The sequence below is a fragment of the Blastomyces gilchristii genome (assembly GCF_000003855.2).
Source record: "Blastomyces gilchristii SLH14081 genomic scaffold supercont1.4, whole genome shotgun sequence".
NCBI lineage: Eukaryota > Fungi > Ascomycota > Eurotiomycetes > Onygenales > Ajellomycetaceae > Blastomyces > Blastomyces gilchristii.
In genome coordinates this window covers 502,691-520,946 of record NW_003101679.1, presented here as the reverse complement: position 1 = coordinate 520,946, position 18,256 = coordinate 502,691, and the positions used below count along the sequence as shown (strand labels likewise).

General features: G+C 39.5%; 4 protein-coding genes across 5 annotated transcripts; 3 read left to right on the top strand and 1 right to left on the bottom strand.

The window, feature by feature from the left end:
- Nucleotides 1-8,923: 8,923 nt before the first annotated feature.
- Nucleotides 8,924-13,007, top strand: BDBG_02671. Of its 2 annotated transcripts, XM_031720897.1 has the most exons (2): nt 8,934-9,358; nt 9,440-13,007. In XM_031720897.1, the coding sequence occupies exon 2, from the start codon at nt 10,679-10,681 to the stop codon at nt 12,398-12,400; it is 1,722 nt and encodes a 573-aa protein (XP_031577240.1). In that variant the 5' UTR covers nt 8,934-9,358; nt 9,440-10,678; the 3' UTR covers nt 12,401-13,007. The 2 variants fall into 2 exon arrangements, with proteins under 2 accessions (XP_031577239.1, XP_031577240.1); XM_031720896.1 differs by having other exon boundaries at nt 8,924-13,007.
- On the bottom strand, nt 12,478-14,816 carry BDBG_02670 (actin like protein 2/3 complex, subunit 3). Its single transcript, XM_031720895.1, has 6 exons — nt 14,289-14,816; nt 14,172-14,217; nt 13,848-14,122; nt 13,639-13,751; nt 13,486-13,564; nt 12,478-13,401 (listed from the first exon to the last, which is right to left on the bottom strand). Exons 1-6 carry the CDS (start codon nt 14,292-14,294, stop codon nt 13,354-13,356), a joined length of 567 nt encoding a protein of 188 aa, XP_031577238.1. The 5' UTR covers nt 14,295-14,816; the 3' UTR covers nt 12,478-13,353.
- Nucleotides 14,747-16,293, top strand: BDBG_02669 (replication factor C subunit 3/5; the record flags this gene model as incomplete). The annotated part of the gene is made up of 5 exons (XM_002626446.1): nt 14,747-14,886; nt 14,966-15,053; nt 15,129-15,303; nt 15,394-15,777; nt 15,866-16,293. 5 exons carry the CDS (start codon nt 14,747-14,749, stop codon nt 16,291-16,293), a joined length of 1,215 nt encoding a protein of 404 aa, XP_002626492.1.
- Nucleotides 16,294-17,009: 716 nt separating this feature from the next.
- Nucleotides 17,010-18,179, top strand: BDBG_02668 (acid phosphatase; the record flags this gene model as incomplete). The annotated part of the gene is made up of 1 exon (XM_002626445.2): nt 17,010-18,179. The coding sequence occupies one exon, from the start codon at nt 17,010-17,012 to the stop codon at nt 18,177-18,179; it is 1,170 nt and encodes a 389-aa protein (XP_002626491.1).
- Nucleotides 18,180-18,256: the final 77 nt, after the last annotated feature.

Below are 18,256 nucleotides of genomic sequence, written 5' to 3'. Positions count from 1 at the left end.
TATGAATATACAACAAAAACAACAAAAAAAGTTTAAAAACTCTTCAAAAATCACATTTATTCAAAATAATGTGAATAGAAACTCAAATTGTATTTATTCTTGTCTTCAAATTGTATTTGAATAAAAAGTTGATTTTATACTACTTCAGAAACTGAATTTTAATACTGAGCAAAATTACATCATTTCTCATTCAAGCTACTACTACTTTCTACCTCAAAAGTCTGAGATAAAGTCAAGAGTAGTGATCTATAAAAGAAAGAGATCAAGATATTAATTTAATCTAAGATTTGATATTATGTCTGACCCTGATATTCTGATGAGTGATATTATAGATAAAGAAAATAAGTTTGATACTATACAGCTCATAAATATCTATAACAAAAAGTCATTGAAGGAAAATAACAATATCTGAACAATTGATAGAGGATTTCTAAACATAACTTCATTAAGAAACTCTATAATTGCAGGAGATTTCAATGCACATCATCTCTGATGAAATTCAGAATATAAGAGAGCAGTGAGAGCTGATAATCTGATTGAATGAATCTTTGAGCATTCAATAGATTTGGTTAATAAGTCTGATCAACAAACATTCTTTAGAAAAGATATGAAACAGAAATCTATTATAGATCTAATCTTCATATCACAAAATCTAATGAAAAGAAGACTTGTAAACTGATTTATTGATTCAAATGAGACATCAGAATCAGATCATGAGATTATTCAATTTGATATTAAACTGAGTGAAAAATAAATGAGTGAAAATCCTCTTCTCTCTAATCAGTATAACTTTGAAAAAGCTGATTGAAAAGCAGTTGAAAAAAGCATAAAACTGTTAAAATCTGAAAGACAGAATGAGCTATATTGGAATTCTGATCAAGATATCTCAAATGAAATGCTTGAGAATAGAGTGAAGCTTATTACATCTATTATTCTAACAAGTGTTAAAGATAATATTTCAAAGAGAAAATCTTCTGAGTATTTAAAACCTTGATAAAATGAGAATATCTCATCTAAAAGAAAAGAATTAGCTACTGCTAGAAGAGATTGAAAGAATGATATAATATCTGATAAAGAGTTCAAAGCTGTCAGAAATGAATATGTTTCAGATATTAAAAGAGCTAAAACAGACTGCTGGAATAAATTTCTTGAAGAAGCATAAGAAAAGAAAGTTTTTAAAGCTTTTAACTATACTAAAACAAGAAGTGTAGCAAAACTTCCAGTCTTAGAATATAAGTTTTAGAATGAATCATATACAGCAAACTCTTTTGAGAAAAAATGTCAAGCTTTTATGAGAATTCTCTTTCAGAACTCATCAGATTCAGATTCAGATTCAGAGAAAGAGAATATATCACTTCTCAACTACATTGATGAAAATGACTGAGAACAATCTGATCTTACACAAGATGAATTAGAGTCAGCTATCTTCTCAAGTTCTGTTAAAACTGCTGCAGGTCCTGATTCAATTAATCACTTGATTATTCAAAATATATATTTCTACTTAAAGAATGAATATTTTGAGCTCTTTTTCAATCTCTTGAAAAATGAATATTATTCTGAATGCTGAAGAGAAGTCACTGAAGTGATTCTTGCAAAACCTAATAGAAAAACTTCAATTCCTAAGTCATATAGAGTAATATCTCTATTGAACTGCCTAGAAAAGGTTTTAGAAAAGATAATAGCTACTTAACTATCTTTTATAAGCTCTATAAGTGATTCTCTTTTATTCAGTGAATAAATGAGAGATAGAAAACAGTGTTCTGCAATTGACACTGTTCTCTCAGTTATTCATGATATTTAAATAGCAAAGCATGAGAGTCTGGTCTCAACTGCAGTTTTTATTGATATAAAAGAAGCATTTGATTATGTTTCAAAGTCAAAGTTAATTCAGACATTGAAGATATTAAAACTGCCACTTTCTCTAATAAAATGAGTTAACTGTTTTATATCTAAAAGAATTATACAACTCTTCTTTGATGACATGAAATAAGACAAGACTGAGATAAAAATAGAAGTATCACAGAAATCTTCAATCTCACTCATTTTATTTGCAATATACACTGCATATCTATTCAAAAATAGAAATATGAGAATAGTGCAATCTCTGAGTTATATGAATGATATTGGTCTAGTCTACAGCTCAAAAACTATCAAAGAGAATTTGAAAGTAATTGAAGAAGCTGTAAAGAAAATCTTTGTTAGAGCAGATATCAATCAAATTCAATTTAATATGAATAAAACTGAGTTAATTCATTTCTTTTCTAGATTCAATGAGAAAGAACTATCTCTAACTCTTTTAAATAGAGAGATTAAACCCAGTGTAAATGTCAAATGATTAGAAGTATGATTAAACTCCAAGTTGAATTTTAAATATCACATTCAACAAAGAACTGTCAAGGCAGAAAGACTATTGAACAACATAATCAGACTATCAAATACAGAGAGAGATCTATTCTTCCAGACTATGAGACAGTTATATATAGTCTGTATTACATCAGTAGCTGATTATGAAGTTCAAGTTTGATGAAATAATCAAGGGAATTTCACTGAACTCTTTCAAAGTCTGCAAAACAGAGCCTTGAGAAGAATTCTGAAAGCATTCAAATCATCTCCTATTAAAGCAATGGAAATTGAAGCTTCAATTCCTCCTCCTGCTATTAGATTTGAAAAGGCCTGTATGAACTATACTCTGAGAGTTGTAAAGATAAGCTCAAATTATATAATCAGAGAAAGAGTCTCTTCTTCATTTTCATCAATTAACTCTGAAAATGAACTAGATTGAAATAGATTTCTTGATTAGAATGAAAATAATTCTTCAAAGAAAATGTCTTCTCAACTGTACAGACTATGCTCTCTGATTAAAAATCAATTTTCTTCTTTAAATATTGAAAAAGTTGATCATGAGAAGTTATCTCTCTGAAGAGAAAAGCTTGAATCTCTTATAGACTTATAAATAAGTGAACTATTAAAAGAGAAAGAATATGAACAGCATTTGAAGAGAATTTCTACAATCAATATAAAAGACTCTATTCTGATTTATTCAGATGACTCAAAAAATGAGAATTTGAATAGATTAGGCGCAGGCATTGCTTATACTGAAGATAATATCAATTTTATCTCAGATTTCTGAAATCTAGGCTGTGAATCTGAAGTCTTTGATGCTGAACTATTTGCAATAGTGAAAGCTTTCAAACTCATTGAAATAAAATCTCATAAAAGAGGAAATTGTTTGAAAGAGGCATGGATATTCTCTGATAGTCAAGCTGCTTTAAAAAGACTTAGAAATAGTCAGATTTATAATGATCAAATGAATCTTGAACTGATCTTAAACTCTGTTTTAAAAATTCAAAAGAGAAGAATATCAAAGCTGATAATTCATCTGCACTGAGTTCCTGCTCATATGAATATTCATGACAATGAATTGGCTGATTCAGCTGCAAAAAAGGGTGCAGAATTAAGCAGATCTATTCAAAAAATTGTGTCCTGGTCTTTTATAAAGAGAAAAATAAATGAATCTTGTTTAGACAAGTGAAATGAAAGCTGGCAGAAACAAAAGAAGAGTATACATTATTCAAGATTTGAAATAAAACCCAAGTGGAAATCTTGTTCAATTAAATGTAAAAAGAAAATATTCTCATCTATAATACAGCTGAAACTAGGACATGGCTATTTCAAATCTTATATACAAAGATTTGATGATAGATTTGACTCAATAGAATGCTCATTCTACAATACAAATGAGAATTCTGAGCATATTATAATGCACTGTGCATTATATAATAGTCTCAGAGCCAGATTGAAAGAGAAGTATGATCTAAATCAATTAAATATAAGATTCTTATTCTCAACTGAGACAGGAATTAAATACTTAATAGACTTTCTATCAGAAACTCAAGCAGCTACAAGAAAATGGCTAAATTCAGAATTATCTGAATATGAAGAGGAGGAGATCAACCAGATATAGTCTGTTGAAACAGCTATTTACTATCTTTTAATAATTTGTTTTGTTACAGTCTTTCTTTACTTTATCTTTTTCTTTCAATTCCTTTCTGTCTATCTATTTAATGTGTCTATCTTTAAGACTGTGTTCTCTTTTCCTTTGTCATGATATTGTCAAATGATTTCAAAGTATCAGAAGATGTTAAAACACTGCAATTTGTAAACAGTTTTTATATTCTGAGCTGAAATTTTCTGATTTTGCATATCTGAAATTGATGAATGTATAATAGTTAACTTTACAGATATAGGAAAAACCCTGAGAACTAAAAGTTCTCAGATAGATGTCATAGTCTCTGACTGCATACATCTATAATTGAAGAATAATAATAATAATAAAAGAGAACAGAGTATCTCTCAGTATTAGAAGTAAAAGTAAGATTGAAACTTTTGAATAAAATTTATAAGAAGACAGTGAAAAGTATCTGTTATACTCAGAAGTAATAGATAAAATACTATAATTGAAAACATCTTTCAATGAAGTTTTTAATAGAGAATTAAGTACTACTTTTAACAAAGAATATTAAGATAATAAGACTGTGTAAGAAGCTTAGTAAGTGATAACTAAAATCTTTCTCAGTAATAAGAGTAATAAATAAGCAGATATATAAGTTGAAATTACTCACAGAATTGAAATCAATTTATTCTATTTTTCACATTTTCTATTTAAAGCTTTATAAATAATATCTCAGAGCAGAGCTGTCTCAGCTGAATAATATTAAGATTAAGAGTGATACTGAATATCTTATAAAGAAAATATTGAATAAGTGAATATATTATAATAAGCTTTAATATCTTGTGAAATGAGAAGATTATTTATTATCAGAGAATTTATAAAAACTGCTTAAGTATTTGAAAAATACTGAGAAAGAGATTGTAAGTTATAAGATAACTAGTAGAGACTACTCTGTTATATATCAGAGATATTGAATAAGAAATACTGCTTAAGACTTCTCATTTTTCTTAAAGAATTTTTTTAGAGATAATTTCATAGTGATAAGTCAGTGTCTTATAAGCTCTGTAGCACTCTTCTTCTATTTTCTCTCAAAGGATTTTTTAGAAGTTTAATAAAACTATACAAGTATAAAATTCCTGAAGCAGTTAGAGAAAAGAGATATTTGAAATCAATAAAAAAGATTAATATTATTGATTCACAGACTGCTACTATTCTAGTAGAGCTGCAGTCTGCTGAAAAAGTAAAAAGAGAGATCAGAACCTACTTATCAATAATCACATTCTCATCAAACTCATTCTTTACTGTTGAAGTCTTCAGCATCAGCATCTTTGTCTGCTGAGAAGTTAGTGCTGCAGTGCTGCAGAGAAGCATGCTGCAGAAGAACATGAGAGATGCTGAAAGTGTTAACTTATCAACTTACAAAGTATCTTAATCATCTGCTTCAACTGAAGTGAGATTCTCTTCAATCAGTAATTGATCTTCACAGCACTTTCAACAGTGACACTGGCTGACCCCTTCTTAGAGTCAGCCATCCTGAGGTGTTTTTCCATCTCAGAGATCCACGCTTTTACCTCCTTTTGCAGATGAGCAAGGGGGACCTCCTCAGCCTTTGATGGAATCTGCCAATGCTTTGGAGGCTCCGAGGCCCCTCCCTCTGGTCTGCTTGGGGGACCCGGGCCCCCTTTTCAGAAGCCGACCCGACGCCCTTCCTTTGGGGGTAATACTTTACAGGGGAGCCAGAAGTCGTTTTTTCGGGGGCAAACGGCGGCGGGGGGGGGCCAGGGGGAAGGACCGGACCCGGGCGGAACCGGCCCGGCAGAAAAAGGACGACCCCCCCACTGCAAGGCCCGGCGGCTTACCGCCGCGGCCCGCAAAGAGAAAGCAGGAGGGAGGAGGAGGAGGAGGTGTGGCAATTGGAAGCGGGGCTCCCGCGGTCCGTCGACGCCGCTGCCTCCACCTCCAACCAAGCTTTCTTAGCAGCCACAGAGGCCGCAGCCGGCACCACAAAGACATTTACTCACTAGAAAATGTCAGAATAAGCCCTTTATTATTCTTCAAGGATAATACTCCCATGCACTCACTGTTGCAATTGAGGGAAGGGAAAGAAAAATGTTTTATAAGAGAAGAGATCTTTTCAAAAAATCCTGCCACTACTGTTAGCTTTGTCCCTAAAACACACCACTTTTGCAGGGAATTTCATATGTAGAATAGAATATGATGAGAGATCTGCAAGTCACTTATTAACTACATTTTCCATATTTCAAATTGATATATAAGGAACCCACTTATCACACATTTGGTTTGAATGAAGATGGGAAAAGGAAGACCTACACAGTCAGCAGAAAAACTCATCTATTTCTTTGTATCACACACAGCACATACACTGTTAAATCAGTTAATAACTGTTGCTATACAACAAAGATAATTTCTAATCTGATAATCTTAAGAGTATCAAGACTATGCCCTTAAAGAGAAGGGTATTGTCACACTCTCAGCTGTGTCAAGGCCCTGCTGTGATTTCACACAGCTCATTGCTTTCATATGAATGATTTCATCCTGTTCAAACTGGTTTTCAACCACTCTATAATATTATTCAGATGTATTATAGAAAGATTTAATTAATAAATATAAAAACTCTGCTTCTATACAAGATCAGCAGATTACTCTTTCTTGATAATAAGACATCACTGAGATATCACTTCAGCTATTCTTACTTATGAAATAAGAGAAGAGTATTCACTCATTATCTATATAGAATAGCTAGATACTGACTTCTCATTAAAGAAGTCAGTGATTCATTTTTCTTCTACTGAAATATAGACAAGAGTTACTGTATATCTTATATAATCTTCTTAGTATACTAAGTATTATATCTGTGATATTCTCATGATAACTCTGTAGTCTACAAGCTCACTATTTAAGTAAGATAGTCAAGCTCACTTATACAGCTTCTTAAATAACTATCTCTACATGACATCACTGACTAGCCACCGCTTCAGTTCTGTCACATTACAAATATTAAGATATTTACTATTATCCGTGAATACAGATCTGTTAATATATAAAGATTTTATATGAATAAAAATAATCAGTATTTACTTCTATATAAAATTATATCAGAAAACACAATCAGATATCTGCTGAGAAGAAAAGAGTTAAGAATGTATAAGAAGATAAAGAAGATATGTTATTTATAGTAATATATTCTAATAATTATTAGAAAAACAAGTTCTGATCATATTTTATAATGTGTTTTACTTAGACTGACTGTGTAACTGTGTCTGAGACCAGAATCAGATTTTTTAATAGTTTTATTATCAATTTGACTGATCTCATTACACAGTTTTAACATTAGATAGTAGTCTTATACTGTTTCAGTGAGACTTACTGTCTACTCTTATTACATTTTTTAAATGAGATTATAATTTTCACTTCTCAATTTAAATTATTTTTATTGCTTTAAATAACTTTAAATCTCATTTAAGTGTTATCAAAAAGTGTTACTTTTTAAAAAATTAAAAATAGTCTAAAAAAAACCTTAAAATGTCTAAAAATAGTAACTTTATGTCAAGAATGAAACTAAATGAAATTAAATGAGATCACTTTCTCATTTTTTTCAAGTCATGATTTCATTTTAAGATCTGATATATAGTCACTTTACATGTTTTTTTAATAGTCAGTCTCAGCAGAATTCATGCCAAGAAATGTATGAGATCAGATTAAATGAGACTAAATGTGAAATTCATAGTCTCAGCAGCCAGTCTAGTTTTACTTACTGCTAATAAACTGCTTAGTATAAGTACTATAATAATACTTATAATAAGAACAGAGAGCTATTATCAGAAACATGTATAATATAATAGATAAACAGATTAAAAAGAATATAATAAAGAGAGAAGAGACAGAAATCTTGTATAAGATAATAATATTTAATAATGATAATAATGAGAATGATGATTGAAGAATGAAAATATTACTGAATAAATAAATAATGTAAAATAGTAAAAGCTTCTCAGAGAGCAGCTTATATTATAGTTATATAAGCATGACTGAATCTGATGAGAAAGAATATAATTCAGAAGAATATACAATCACTGAATAATAACACAGCTACTTTTAAACACACTTATCAATGTAAAGAGGCTCTAGCAGCCACTAATTAATTTAGTATAATGTATATAAGAAGCTGATATACGTCTGTAATTGTACACTGACTTAAGCAATCTTTGAATCACAGTATGAATCCCGCTGAGACTAATTATTGAAAAAACATACAAAGTAACTATTTATCAGATCTTAAAATAAGATTATAACTTAGAAAAAATAAGAAAGTGATCTTATTTAATCTCATTTAGTCTCATTCTTGATATAAAGTTACTATTTTTAGATATTTTAAGGTTTTTTTAGACTATTTTTAATTTTTTAAAAAGTAACACTTTTTGATAACATTTAAATAAGATTTAAAGTTATTAAAAGTAATAAAAAGAATTTAAATTAAGAAGTGAAAATTATAATTTTATTTAAAAAATATAATAAGAGTAGACAGTAAGTCTTACTGAGACAGTATGAGACTACTATTTAATCTTAAAACTATGTAATAAGATCAGTTAAATTGATAATAAAATCATTAAATATTCTGATTCTGATCTCAGACATGATCATATAATCAGTCTAATTAAGACTATACTCTTAAAGAGAAAAACATTATTACACTTCTAACTGTGTCAAGAGTCTGTGATAGCTTCACACAGCTTATCACTTCTCTGCAGATGATTTCATTCATCTCACAGATATTTAAATCAGTTTTCAATCACTCTATGACATTACTTGAATGCAATATAGAAGGATTCAATTGATGAATATAAGAATCTCACTTCTATATGAGGTCAGCAGATTGCTGCTTTCATGTCAGTAAGGCACTGCTGAGGTATCACTCCAGCTATTCTCACTTATAGAATAGAAGAGAAATGTTCACTCATTGTCTATATAGAATAGCTAGATGCTGACTCCTCATCAAAGAAGCCAGCAATTCATTTTTTCTCTCTGATAATATATACAAGAGTTACTGCAATTCTCATACAATCTTCTTAGCATACTAAGTACTGTACCTATGACATCCTTGCAATAACCCTGTAGCCCATGAGCTCGCTATTCAAGCAAGATAGTCAAGCCTACTCATACGGCTCCCCAGATAACTACCTACGTGACGCCGCCGATTAGCCACCGCTTCGGTTCCGCCACGTTACAGCTTTTTGGAGTCAACGTGTCTTGAGAGCAAGGCCAGATTCGCCCAACCCCAACACCACCAAGACTACTCCTCAATCATACGGAGTACATGCAGCATGCTGCCCCGGTCTGGGACTTGTCCTGCTATGATTTTTATTGAGCCAGCAGAACACCGACACAGTACGCATCCTAGTGCGCATCTGCTGCATCACTTTCTCCTGGGAAGAACAAACGGTGTAACTTTTTGTATCTGGGTCCAAGATCATCAAGCGAGGCGAACCACTGCGCTGCAGATCACGCAAATTACAGCTAATCTCTGTATTTATATGTCCATCCCGACACCACCCACATCGGCATGGTGGAAGCGGTCGGCTCCGCTGCCATGGGGGATACAGCTCTGAGGAGTCGAGGACCCCCCCCCGTGCCTGCCCACTTGTTGAAGCAGGTTGGGGAGACGTGCTCAGTGTGTGTATCCTCGACTCCACGAGAGACAAATCTCCCTCTTATTGGCTTCTCAGATGGAGAGTTTCTGATCTGAACGGGAAAGATGAAAGTATTCTTATTTGTGTTCCTCGTCTTACTCTTTATAACTAACTATTATTACATTTTACGCTATGGACTCTTCTAGCTTATATTCTATACTTACTGAGGATGACCCGACGGTTGAAACCCACTTTGCTCCAGGTGAATGTGGATCCACCGGACGGGAGACTCTCCATGGGACGAAGGGGGAAACTTGGGGCATCTCCAATCAGGTCTGCTGCCTGTCTGACTGACTACAAGCATATGCTTGACTCGTTGGTTTTGATTGCTCTTCCGCTTTTGGTGGCTATCTCCATACCTCCCTGGCCCCAGGGAGACGAGCGAAAGGGAAAAAGAAAAAAAAGAGCAAAGAAATAGGGCAGAACCCCTGGCCATTATGATCTCCTGCGCTGTGCAAAGAATCCATCAAACTCCCTCGACCCCGCCGCTTTGAGCGTCTAACCCGCCATCTGGGAAATTCTCACTCGGCAAGTTTCTCATCGTTATTCTTCGTTGTCCTTTTCGCAGCCTGCCCCCAATCCCCCTCGAGCCATGGCGAGAACAAAATAAAAAATTAACCCCCAGCTAGCCCAGCTGTCCCAGCGGAGCCAGCGAACTCTTTGCATTGTGGCTTCATCAAAGCTCCCAACTTATACAATGCACGGGCTAGCAAGCTTCGCTGTCATTGGCGCTTTGCGACTTGCTCCCTTCTTGCAAGCTATTCATCTGAATCACAATCATCAAGGCGTCCTTCAATCCGCTCCTCTACCAATATGATACATATATACTTTCTACCCATTTTTTCTGCTTAACTGCATGCTTGCTATCTGTCTATGCTACTCTTGTCTCCTGTCTATACTTCTCTTGTCTGAATATATTCACCCCCGCCACATTCTCCTGTCCACTGCGGAATGGTAGCTGAGAAATGACCGCTGGCCATCCTCACTACCTGCCATCATCCCAGTCTTGCTACTCAATATGTTCCTGTCAATAATCCGCGAGAGCTGGCGGTGCTACACTACGCTCGAGAGACGCAATATAGCCCTCTACATCCTGGGTATTATGCTTTACAAGTTCGGGCTAGAGGCCTTTAACGGATCCATTGTCGCCCTCGCCACCAACAGATATGACTATGACGCCTTCGTCTCTAACTCGACTTCCAAAACCTTTGAACGAGTCGGCCTCCTTACTGGACTCAACCAGGCATTCCAATGTATCGGAGCCATCCTGATAGCACCGCTCGTCCGCAGAGCTCCCACCAAGTTGGTCCTGGCAGTTTCCGTTCTCGCCTTTGGCCTCTTAACCGCGTTGCTCCTGATCGTGGATGCCAGTACCGGTGGGACATTCGTGCCCAAGCGCTTCCGCGAGAACCATCCCAGGAATCATTTCTCCTACTACGGGAAATACAACACCGACGGTATAATTCCTATTTACTCGGTTACGGGCATTGCCTACGGGGTGGTGGAACTGATCCGCCGTGTCATGCCGAGAGATCTTGTGGGAGGAAATGTACTGAAGCTTCGTCGATTGGATGCGCTGGTTCATATATTTTATGAAATTGCTGGCACCAGCGGCGCGTTCTGCACTGCGCTGGCGCTAATACCCAATCTAGGAAATAACTATTCTTTCATAATTACCCCCGTTTGCTTTACCATGGCCGCGGCCACATGGTACTCTATAACCAATCTGGACTTCCAGCCTCAAGCGCAAGAGGTTCTTTCTGAGCGACCTGCATACGTCAAAGCCATCGTTGGGTCGTTTCTACTCTTCTTCGAGTCCTTCTGGACCGGCGGTAAACTTATATTCACTAATCGACGCTTCATCTGGCTGCTGCCCGGATATGCCATTGCACTCTATGGCCATCGTTATTTGGAAAATGGGATAGCACCGGCTATTGCCCGGCGATACTTGGGCAATTCCGCCTGGTCACAGTTAATCGTTGGAGGCTCGAACTTGGGCGAATTGCTAGGTGCCACATTCGTGTTCTTCTTCACAAATCTCATCACCACTCCTATTCCATGGATCCGGCTTGATGCGGTAATGTTATTGATTGTCTGGTACCTGCCCTTTTGGCGCCCGCCAGCGGGTCAGGTTGCTTATGCCTGGATAGTTGCCGCCACTTTCCTCCCCATATCCTTCGGCTGGGCAGCTGGCGATGTCTCCCTCGCCGCATACATTCAGGCGACATTAGCACGTGTAGAGTCCAAAGCAAAGAACGTCTCTGCTCTGGGCGCGGTGATGGCATTCCTTTATACCACCTACATCGTCCTGTACGCTATCACCTCCCCAGTACTGGGCAGGTACATAGACCACGTCTTCAACGAGTCTGGTGGAACCGAGAACGGCGGTGACATCCACCTAGCGATCCTAAACATAGGCGCCGTTCAATTCACCATCCTATCCGTCGTGATCTTGGCGGCGACATTTGTGCCCCAGGGCGCCTTCGCCTTGAATCCAGACGTGATTTTCGACGAGCAGCTGGACACGGAGATAGTCAAGCCGAAAAAGCTTGACGGGATCGATCTAGCGAATCGCCGTAGCGACGGTGAGTATCCCGATACCTACTCGACCCGCAATGGCAGCCGGTATGGCAGTCGTCATGCTACTCGCCATGGTAGTGCCTACACCTACCGCCATGAGAGTTGTCACGGGGTCTATGATGGCGGCCGTCGGTATCAGAGTCATGCAAGCGTAACATAGTACCCAGCTCCAGCTCCAGTTCTTATTTTTATTTTTATTTTCTTTATATTCCATCTTTTTCAAAATTATGTCTCCTTCACTTATTTAATGATGGCTCAGCAATTCTCCCATCAATTCGATTTTTCTGATACCAGCGTTTTGTGTCTTGTCTTTTTGACTCTGGGTAACCATCCTAACTCCCATTAACTGCAATCACACATTACCCGTCTCGAGAATATAATATACCCAAATACTTCTCCCCAGTTTTGATACCCCTTTTGTTACATTATACATGCACGCGAAAGCATACGCTCACGAGGTTAATATCACTCAAGCAATCAAGCAAGACACTGGACACAAGTACAGTACACATCATGATACCCCATCTCGCTCACTCACTTTTTATCCCGCCGCCTCACATACTATACATGTACAATGTGTGTGTGTGTTTTTCTTTTGCTGTTTTGTGTATCTGTGATAGATAAATGTAGATATGCGTACATCAGTAGCAGCAACAGCAGACTATGTGGTTCAACCACTCGTCCACTAAATATAAAAATATCGCAAAATCGCTACTGAATGCTGGTATGTACATGTACAATAGTTAAAGAATCCATTTGTTTCTTTTAAGTAGGCTCTAGTAGACCTTACCTCCACATGTAGCTCTCAAAAGAAGGAATAAGTTTCTATTCCCCTGCTACATTCTATCAACCGTTGCACGGCTAGCGGAATAGAAAAGCGCATAAGACAATAAAACAATGTAATGGAAATGATGAAACGAAAAAAAGAGAAAAAAACAAAAGGAAAGGAAAAGAAAAAAGGAAAAAAGGAAAAGAGAAAAGAAAGGGAAAGTGATAACAAGCATGAAACCGCGATGTGTATTTTGCATCATAAAAGAAAAAGGAACGGGTGGCATATAAAACATGAAGAGGCCAAGTAACAGGAATAAAAACGCATAAAGAGAGCCTCCATCTTCACAGGTGTTTTCCCATAAACTTTCGTTTGGCAAAAGCGAGCCACCACTAGAAGACAAGACAAGTCAGCCGTTTATGCGCCTCTTACACAGAGAAAAAAAAAAAAGTGTAAGCGCATCATGTACACCATACCTTTGAAGGCCCGACCCCTCCAGGGTAGAGGCGGGAATGTAATCGGATAGCAAGTTCTTGTCGGACCTGAGAGATGTATCTAACGTGAAACGTGTAAGTTTTTTTTTATTTTTACGAGAATAATCACAACTAGAGAGATTCCTGTGAACGTACTGTCTTAAAGTCTCTGCATCTTGCCGATCACGGGGTGACTCGAACGCCTGGTTTAGGGGGAAGGAGGCGTCTCCGGGGATCGCGAAGTGGTCGAGAGAAGTGTTGATAAGGACCTACATATATATTATATGTATTGAATTTCAGAATCAGCAATCCGAATATAATCTAGCCCAACAGCGGCCCAAGGCAAGAGATATTCATTCTTTTACCTTCTCCGCCTCCCTCGCTGCCATGCCCGGCTTAACCTTCGTCAGACATTCGCTCACGAAGAGGATGCCATATATCAGCATACGGTCGGCAGGGCCCTTGATTTCGAAATTACGGAAGAACGTGTTGGCGCGGTACAGGGAGAGGATTTCGTCGAGGCAGTCATACGATTCGCTGTCCGGGTCTATGTTGAATTCTGCGGTGCCGGGGGCAAGTGGGGGGAGTGTGTAGGCGGGGCCACGCGTGCGAGTGCGGAGGGGGAGGAGGGGGAAGTTTCCTGGTTTTATGTTAGAAATAAGATATTGTTTGAGTTTCTTGGGAAATACCTATGGTTGGGACATCTGCCTCCTGGAGGAAGATGGAGTGGTATGCCTAGGGGAGAGGTCAGCGGAGGGCGCGCTTCAATCAAAACATACGAATTGGGAACAGGATTTTAAACCCACCGGCATCTTCGAATGGGTTCAATTTATCTAATGTATGATCTTCTTCGGAATTCCTAGCTAGATTCTTGCTGCCAGAAATATCTCGTTCGTCGTCGTCGTCGCCGTCGTCGCCGTCGTCCGTTACCTCTCAGCGTCAACTCGCTCTTTGGTTGGTGTCATGTGATGTCATGGTGCCGGGTCTCGCGCTAGTCTGATTTCATACTAGTCTGCCCTGCCAGTTTTTCCGGTTCCGAGCGCTCAACGCGTCTTTTAGCGGCTCAACTTTCGAGCGCGTTAAATGGCTCAATGCGGAAATCCTCTGCGCATCTTCGATAGAATCAGGAAAATTACATCGACAGTTCCGAACTTTATACGTTGTTCCTATACACACGTTTCCCAATCGCTAGATCATAGTTTTGGATTTTGGATTTCTAGTGAAGGCGTTATACGGGAGTCATCAATTCTATCCCACCCCGGCCATGTCGGACTTCGAAGATGAAATGGATGTGGATGCCCCGCCCTCCAAGAATACTGTCCAGTTCAGCTCCGATAATACCAATGCGAGAGGCAAAAGAATAACAGCCGACCTTCCCATTGAAGCAGAGGATAATCTACCATGGTGATATTTTCCCCTCAATTATCGTCATTTCCCCCCTGTCCAGCTGTGGTTGGTGGAGCTGATAGATTATCTCGGGAAGGGTTGAAAAGTACCGCCCAAATACCCTAGAAGACGTATCCGGACACCAAGATATCATTGGTACTATAAACAGATTTATCGATACGAATGTAAGATGGGCGAGATCAAGGTCATGTGTTAAACCCTCAAAACGTTGAACGGGCTAATTGTTGTTTACTGTCTAGCGATTGCCTCATTTACTGCTCTATGGTCCTCCAGGGACGGGGAAGACGTCAACCATCCTTGCCCTAGCACGCCGGATATATGGAGTCAAGAATATGCGGCAGATGGTCCTGGAGTTGAATGCCAGTGATGACAGAGGAATTGATGTTGTCAGAGACCAGATCAAAACATTCGCCAGTCCGTTCTCCACCTCTTTACATATATATATCTGCTGTTCCCCTGTTGCACAAGGCATTATGAAATTGACAAGCATTATTTATATGCTAGGCACCAAACAAATATTCTCGATGGCTCCAGCCGCTAAGGCAGAATCAACCCTTGGGGCATTCAAATTGATCATCCTAGATGAAGCCGACGCGATGACTGCCGTAGCGCAGATGGCCCTCCGTCGCATTATGGAGAAATACACCGCGAACGCTAGATTTTGTATAATTGCAAACTATTCCCATAAGCTCTCTCCCGCTTTACTGTCGCGATGCACACGATTCAGATTTAGCCCGTTGAAGGAGAAAGATATCCGTGTTCTAGTGGACCAGGTCATCGAGACGGAGCAGGTGCGGATACAGCCCGAAGCAATTGATAGCCTTGTCAAGTTGAGCAAGGGAGACATGCGGCGAGCATTGAATGTACTCCAAGCTTGCCATGCAAGCAGTAAGCTTATTCAAACCGAAGCGCTTCGTAAGGCTGAACAATGCGTACCGTTTCTTACTGATCTGATGTTTTACGATGTGGTTCTCAGGTATACCCCTTCCCATCAAGAACGCCCCAAAGGACCAGCCCACTCCCGACCATGAGACCATCACCGACGAAACAATCTATACTTGCATCGCGGCCCCACACCCATCCGACATCAAAACGATTATCACCGCGCTATTAACAACCAGCGACGTGACGTCGTGTTTGAACACTATCAAAACATTGAAATCCAATAAGGGACTTGCTCTGGCGGATATCTTGACATCAATATCGACAGAGTTGCAGCACATTGAAGTGCCTGCGGCGACACGGATAATCTGGATGGAAGGGCTGGCAGATATCGAATGGCGCCTAGCTGGGGGTGGAGGGGAAATGGTCCAGACCGGTGGGCTGGTTGGAGTGGTGCGCGGGGGATGTGAACTAGCAGGAAAACTAGATGCCCCTCACCATACCTCGTCTATGGATATATGAATCCCACACAACTATATATTATTGAACGCCATTTCAGGACTAGGATTGAAAAAAGAAAAAAAGAAAAAATACGCCTGTCCTCTGGACACCTTTATCTTTTTGACTTAACATTCGGACATCATGATAACCCCCGTTTCAGGTAACTCAAGAACTTAAAGACAAAACTTTATCTATCGTCCGAGACAAAGCATCGGACGAAGAAGGGCGGAAGTGGGGGGTGGCAAGAAATCAGCCCACGCTGCAGCCATTCAAGAAGTGGGGAACGAATGGATGTATGAAGCTCGAGATGCAGAATTATCCAAATCACCATTTCAACTTTGACCTTTCTTTTCAAAAACCATTATGAACCGCTTCTGTCGGAGTGTGGTCAATAGGATTTCAGAAAAATATACATAACTAATTGATAAAATAAAGTAATTAAAAATCGTAATCCACCAGTGCTCACAGATTCTATCTATCCATATTCCATAGACTCAATTTGCTTTCTTTTTTTTTTCCTCTTCCCCGCACGGCTCCACACATGTTGGCTATTTAAGCATTGGATTCCGCATATTTATTTGCGACTGTGCCCGTCGTCCACTTCGCCTCCCTTCTCTCCTTCTCTTCTTTTTCCACAACATTCAACAATACTTCCGGCGCACACGAGAAGCGCATCGCATAAAACTATAACCTGATATAACCCTAAATTCCGTTTCTCCGCCACGTGCTCTCGCTCAATGCAACCGCTGTCGACAGTGTTGGCCCTTGTAGCGGCTCTAGCGGCCCTTGCGCCGCAAGCCTCCGCAGAGACAGTCCTGGGTGCCTATGTCTTTGCCCGCCATGGAGACCGCACTGCCAAGTCCACGCCGTCTACTGACTTGACTAGCCTGGGTTACCAGCAGGTGTTCAACACCGGCTCTTACTTTCATAACCGCTACATTTCCTTAGCGTCCCAATCACACATTTTCGGCATAAGCCCGGAAATTGTAAAACCTAGCCAACTCGTCGCCTCCGCGCCTGACGACGATGTGTTGCAGAAATCCGCTATTGCGTTCCTGCAGGCTCTGTACCCGCCCGCTGGCAGAGCCGCCATATCTACTCTTCGCAATGGCACCGTTGTCGAGTCGCCTATGAACGGATACCAGCTCATTGCTGTTGAGCAAGTGTCAACTGGCGGCAACAGCGAGAATCTCGCCTGGCTGCAGAGTGCGACCAAATGCCAGAAGGCTAAGACTAGCAGCAACCAGTTCCGCGAATCCAAGGAGTATCATGAACTGCTCCAGTCGACCACCGATTTCTACAAAACCATCGCGCCCATGGTGGAGGGAACCTTCCCGGAGTCAAAGGTTAACTTCGGCAATGCGTACCTGATCTGGGATCTCCTTAATGTTGCTAGGATCCATAACTCCACCGATTCACTGCCAGAAGATAAACTGCCGTCGGAGGCCACATTTGCTCGTCTGCAAGAGCTGGCGAACATGCATGAATTCAACCTTGCCTACAACTCCTCCTCCCCCATCCGGGCAGTGAGCGGTTCGATCTTGGCTGGCGAAGTTCTCTCCAGTTTCAAGGAACTAATCTACTCAGCTGGCACCAAGACCAAACTCAGCGTCCAATTTGGCGCCTACGCCATCTTCCTATCCTTTTTCGGCCTGTCAAAGCTTGCAGAGACGAAGTCCATCTTCACCAGCGTTCCAGACTACTCATCCAGTATGGCATTTGAGTTGGTAACCAACGCGTCGACCTCGCCATCAGCTCCCTTCCCCGACCCATCCGAGATTAGTGTCCGCTACCTCTTCCGCAGCGGCGGCATAGTCCCCGACTCCCCCGAAACCGAGCCAGTCGCGTACCCGCTTTTCGGCCAATCGAGCACGCTCATGCCGTGTCCGAGTTCGAGTCCAACATGAAGAAGATCGCCATTTCCTCCGAGCAGGAATTCTGCGACGCCTGCAGCGAGACTCCTGAGAGATGCGGGGCCGAAGGG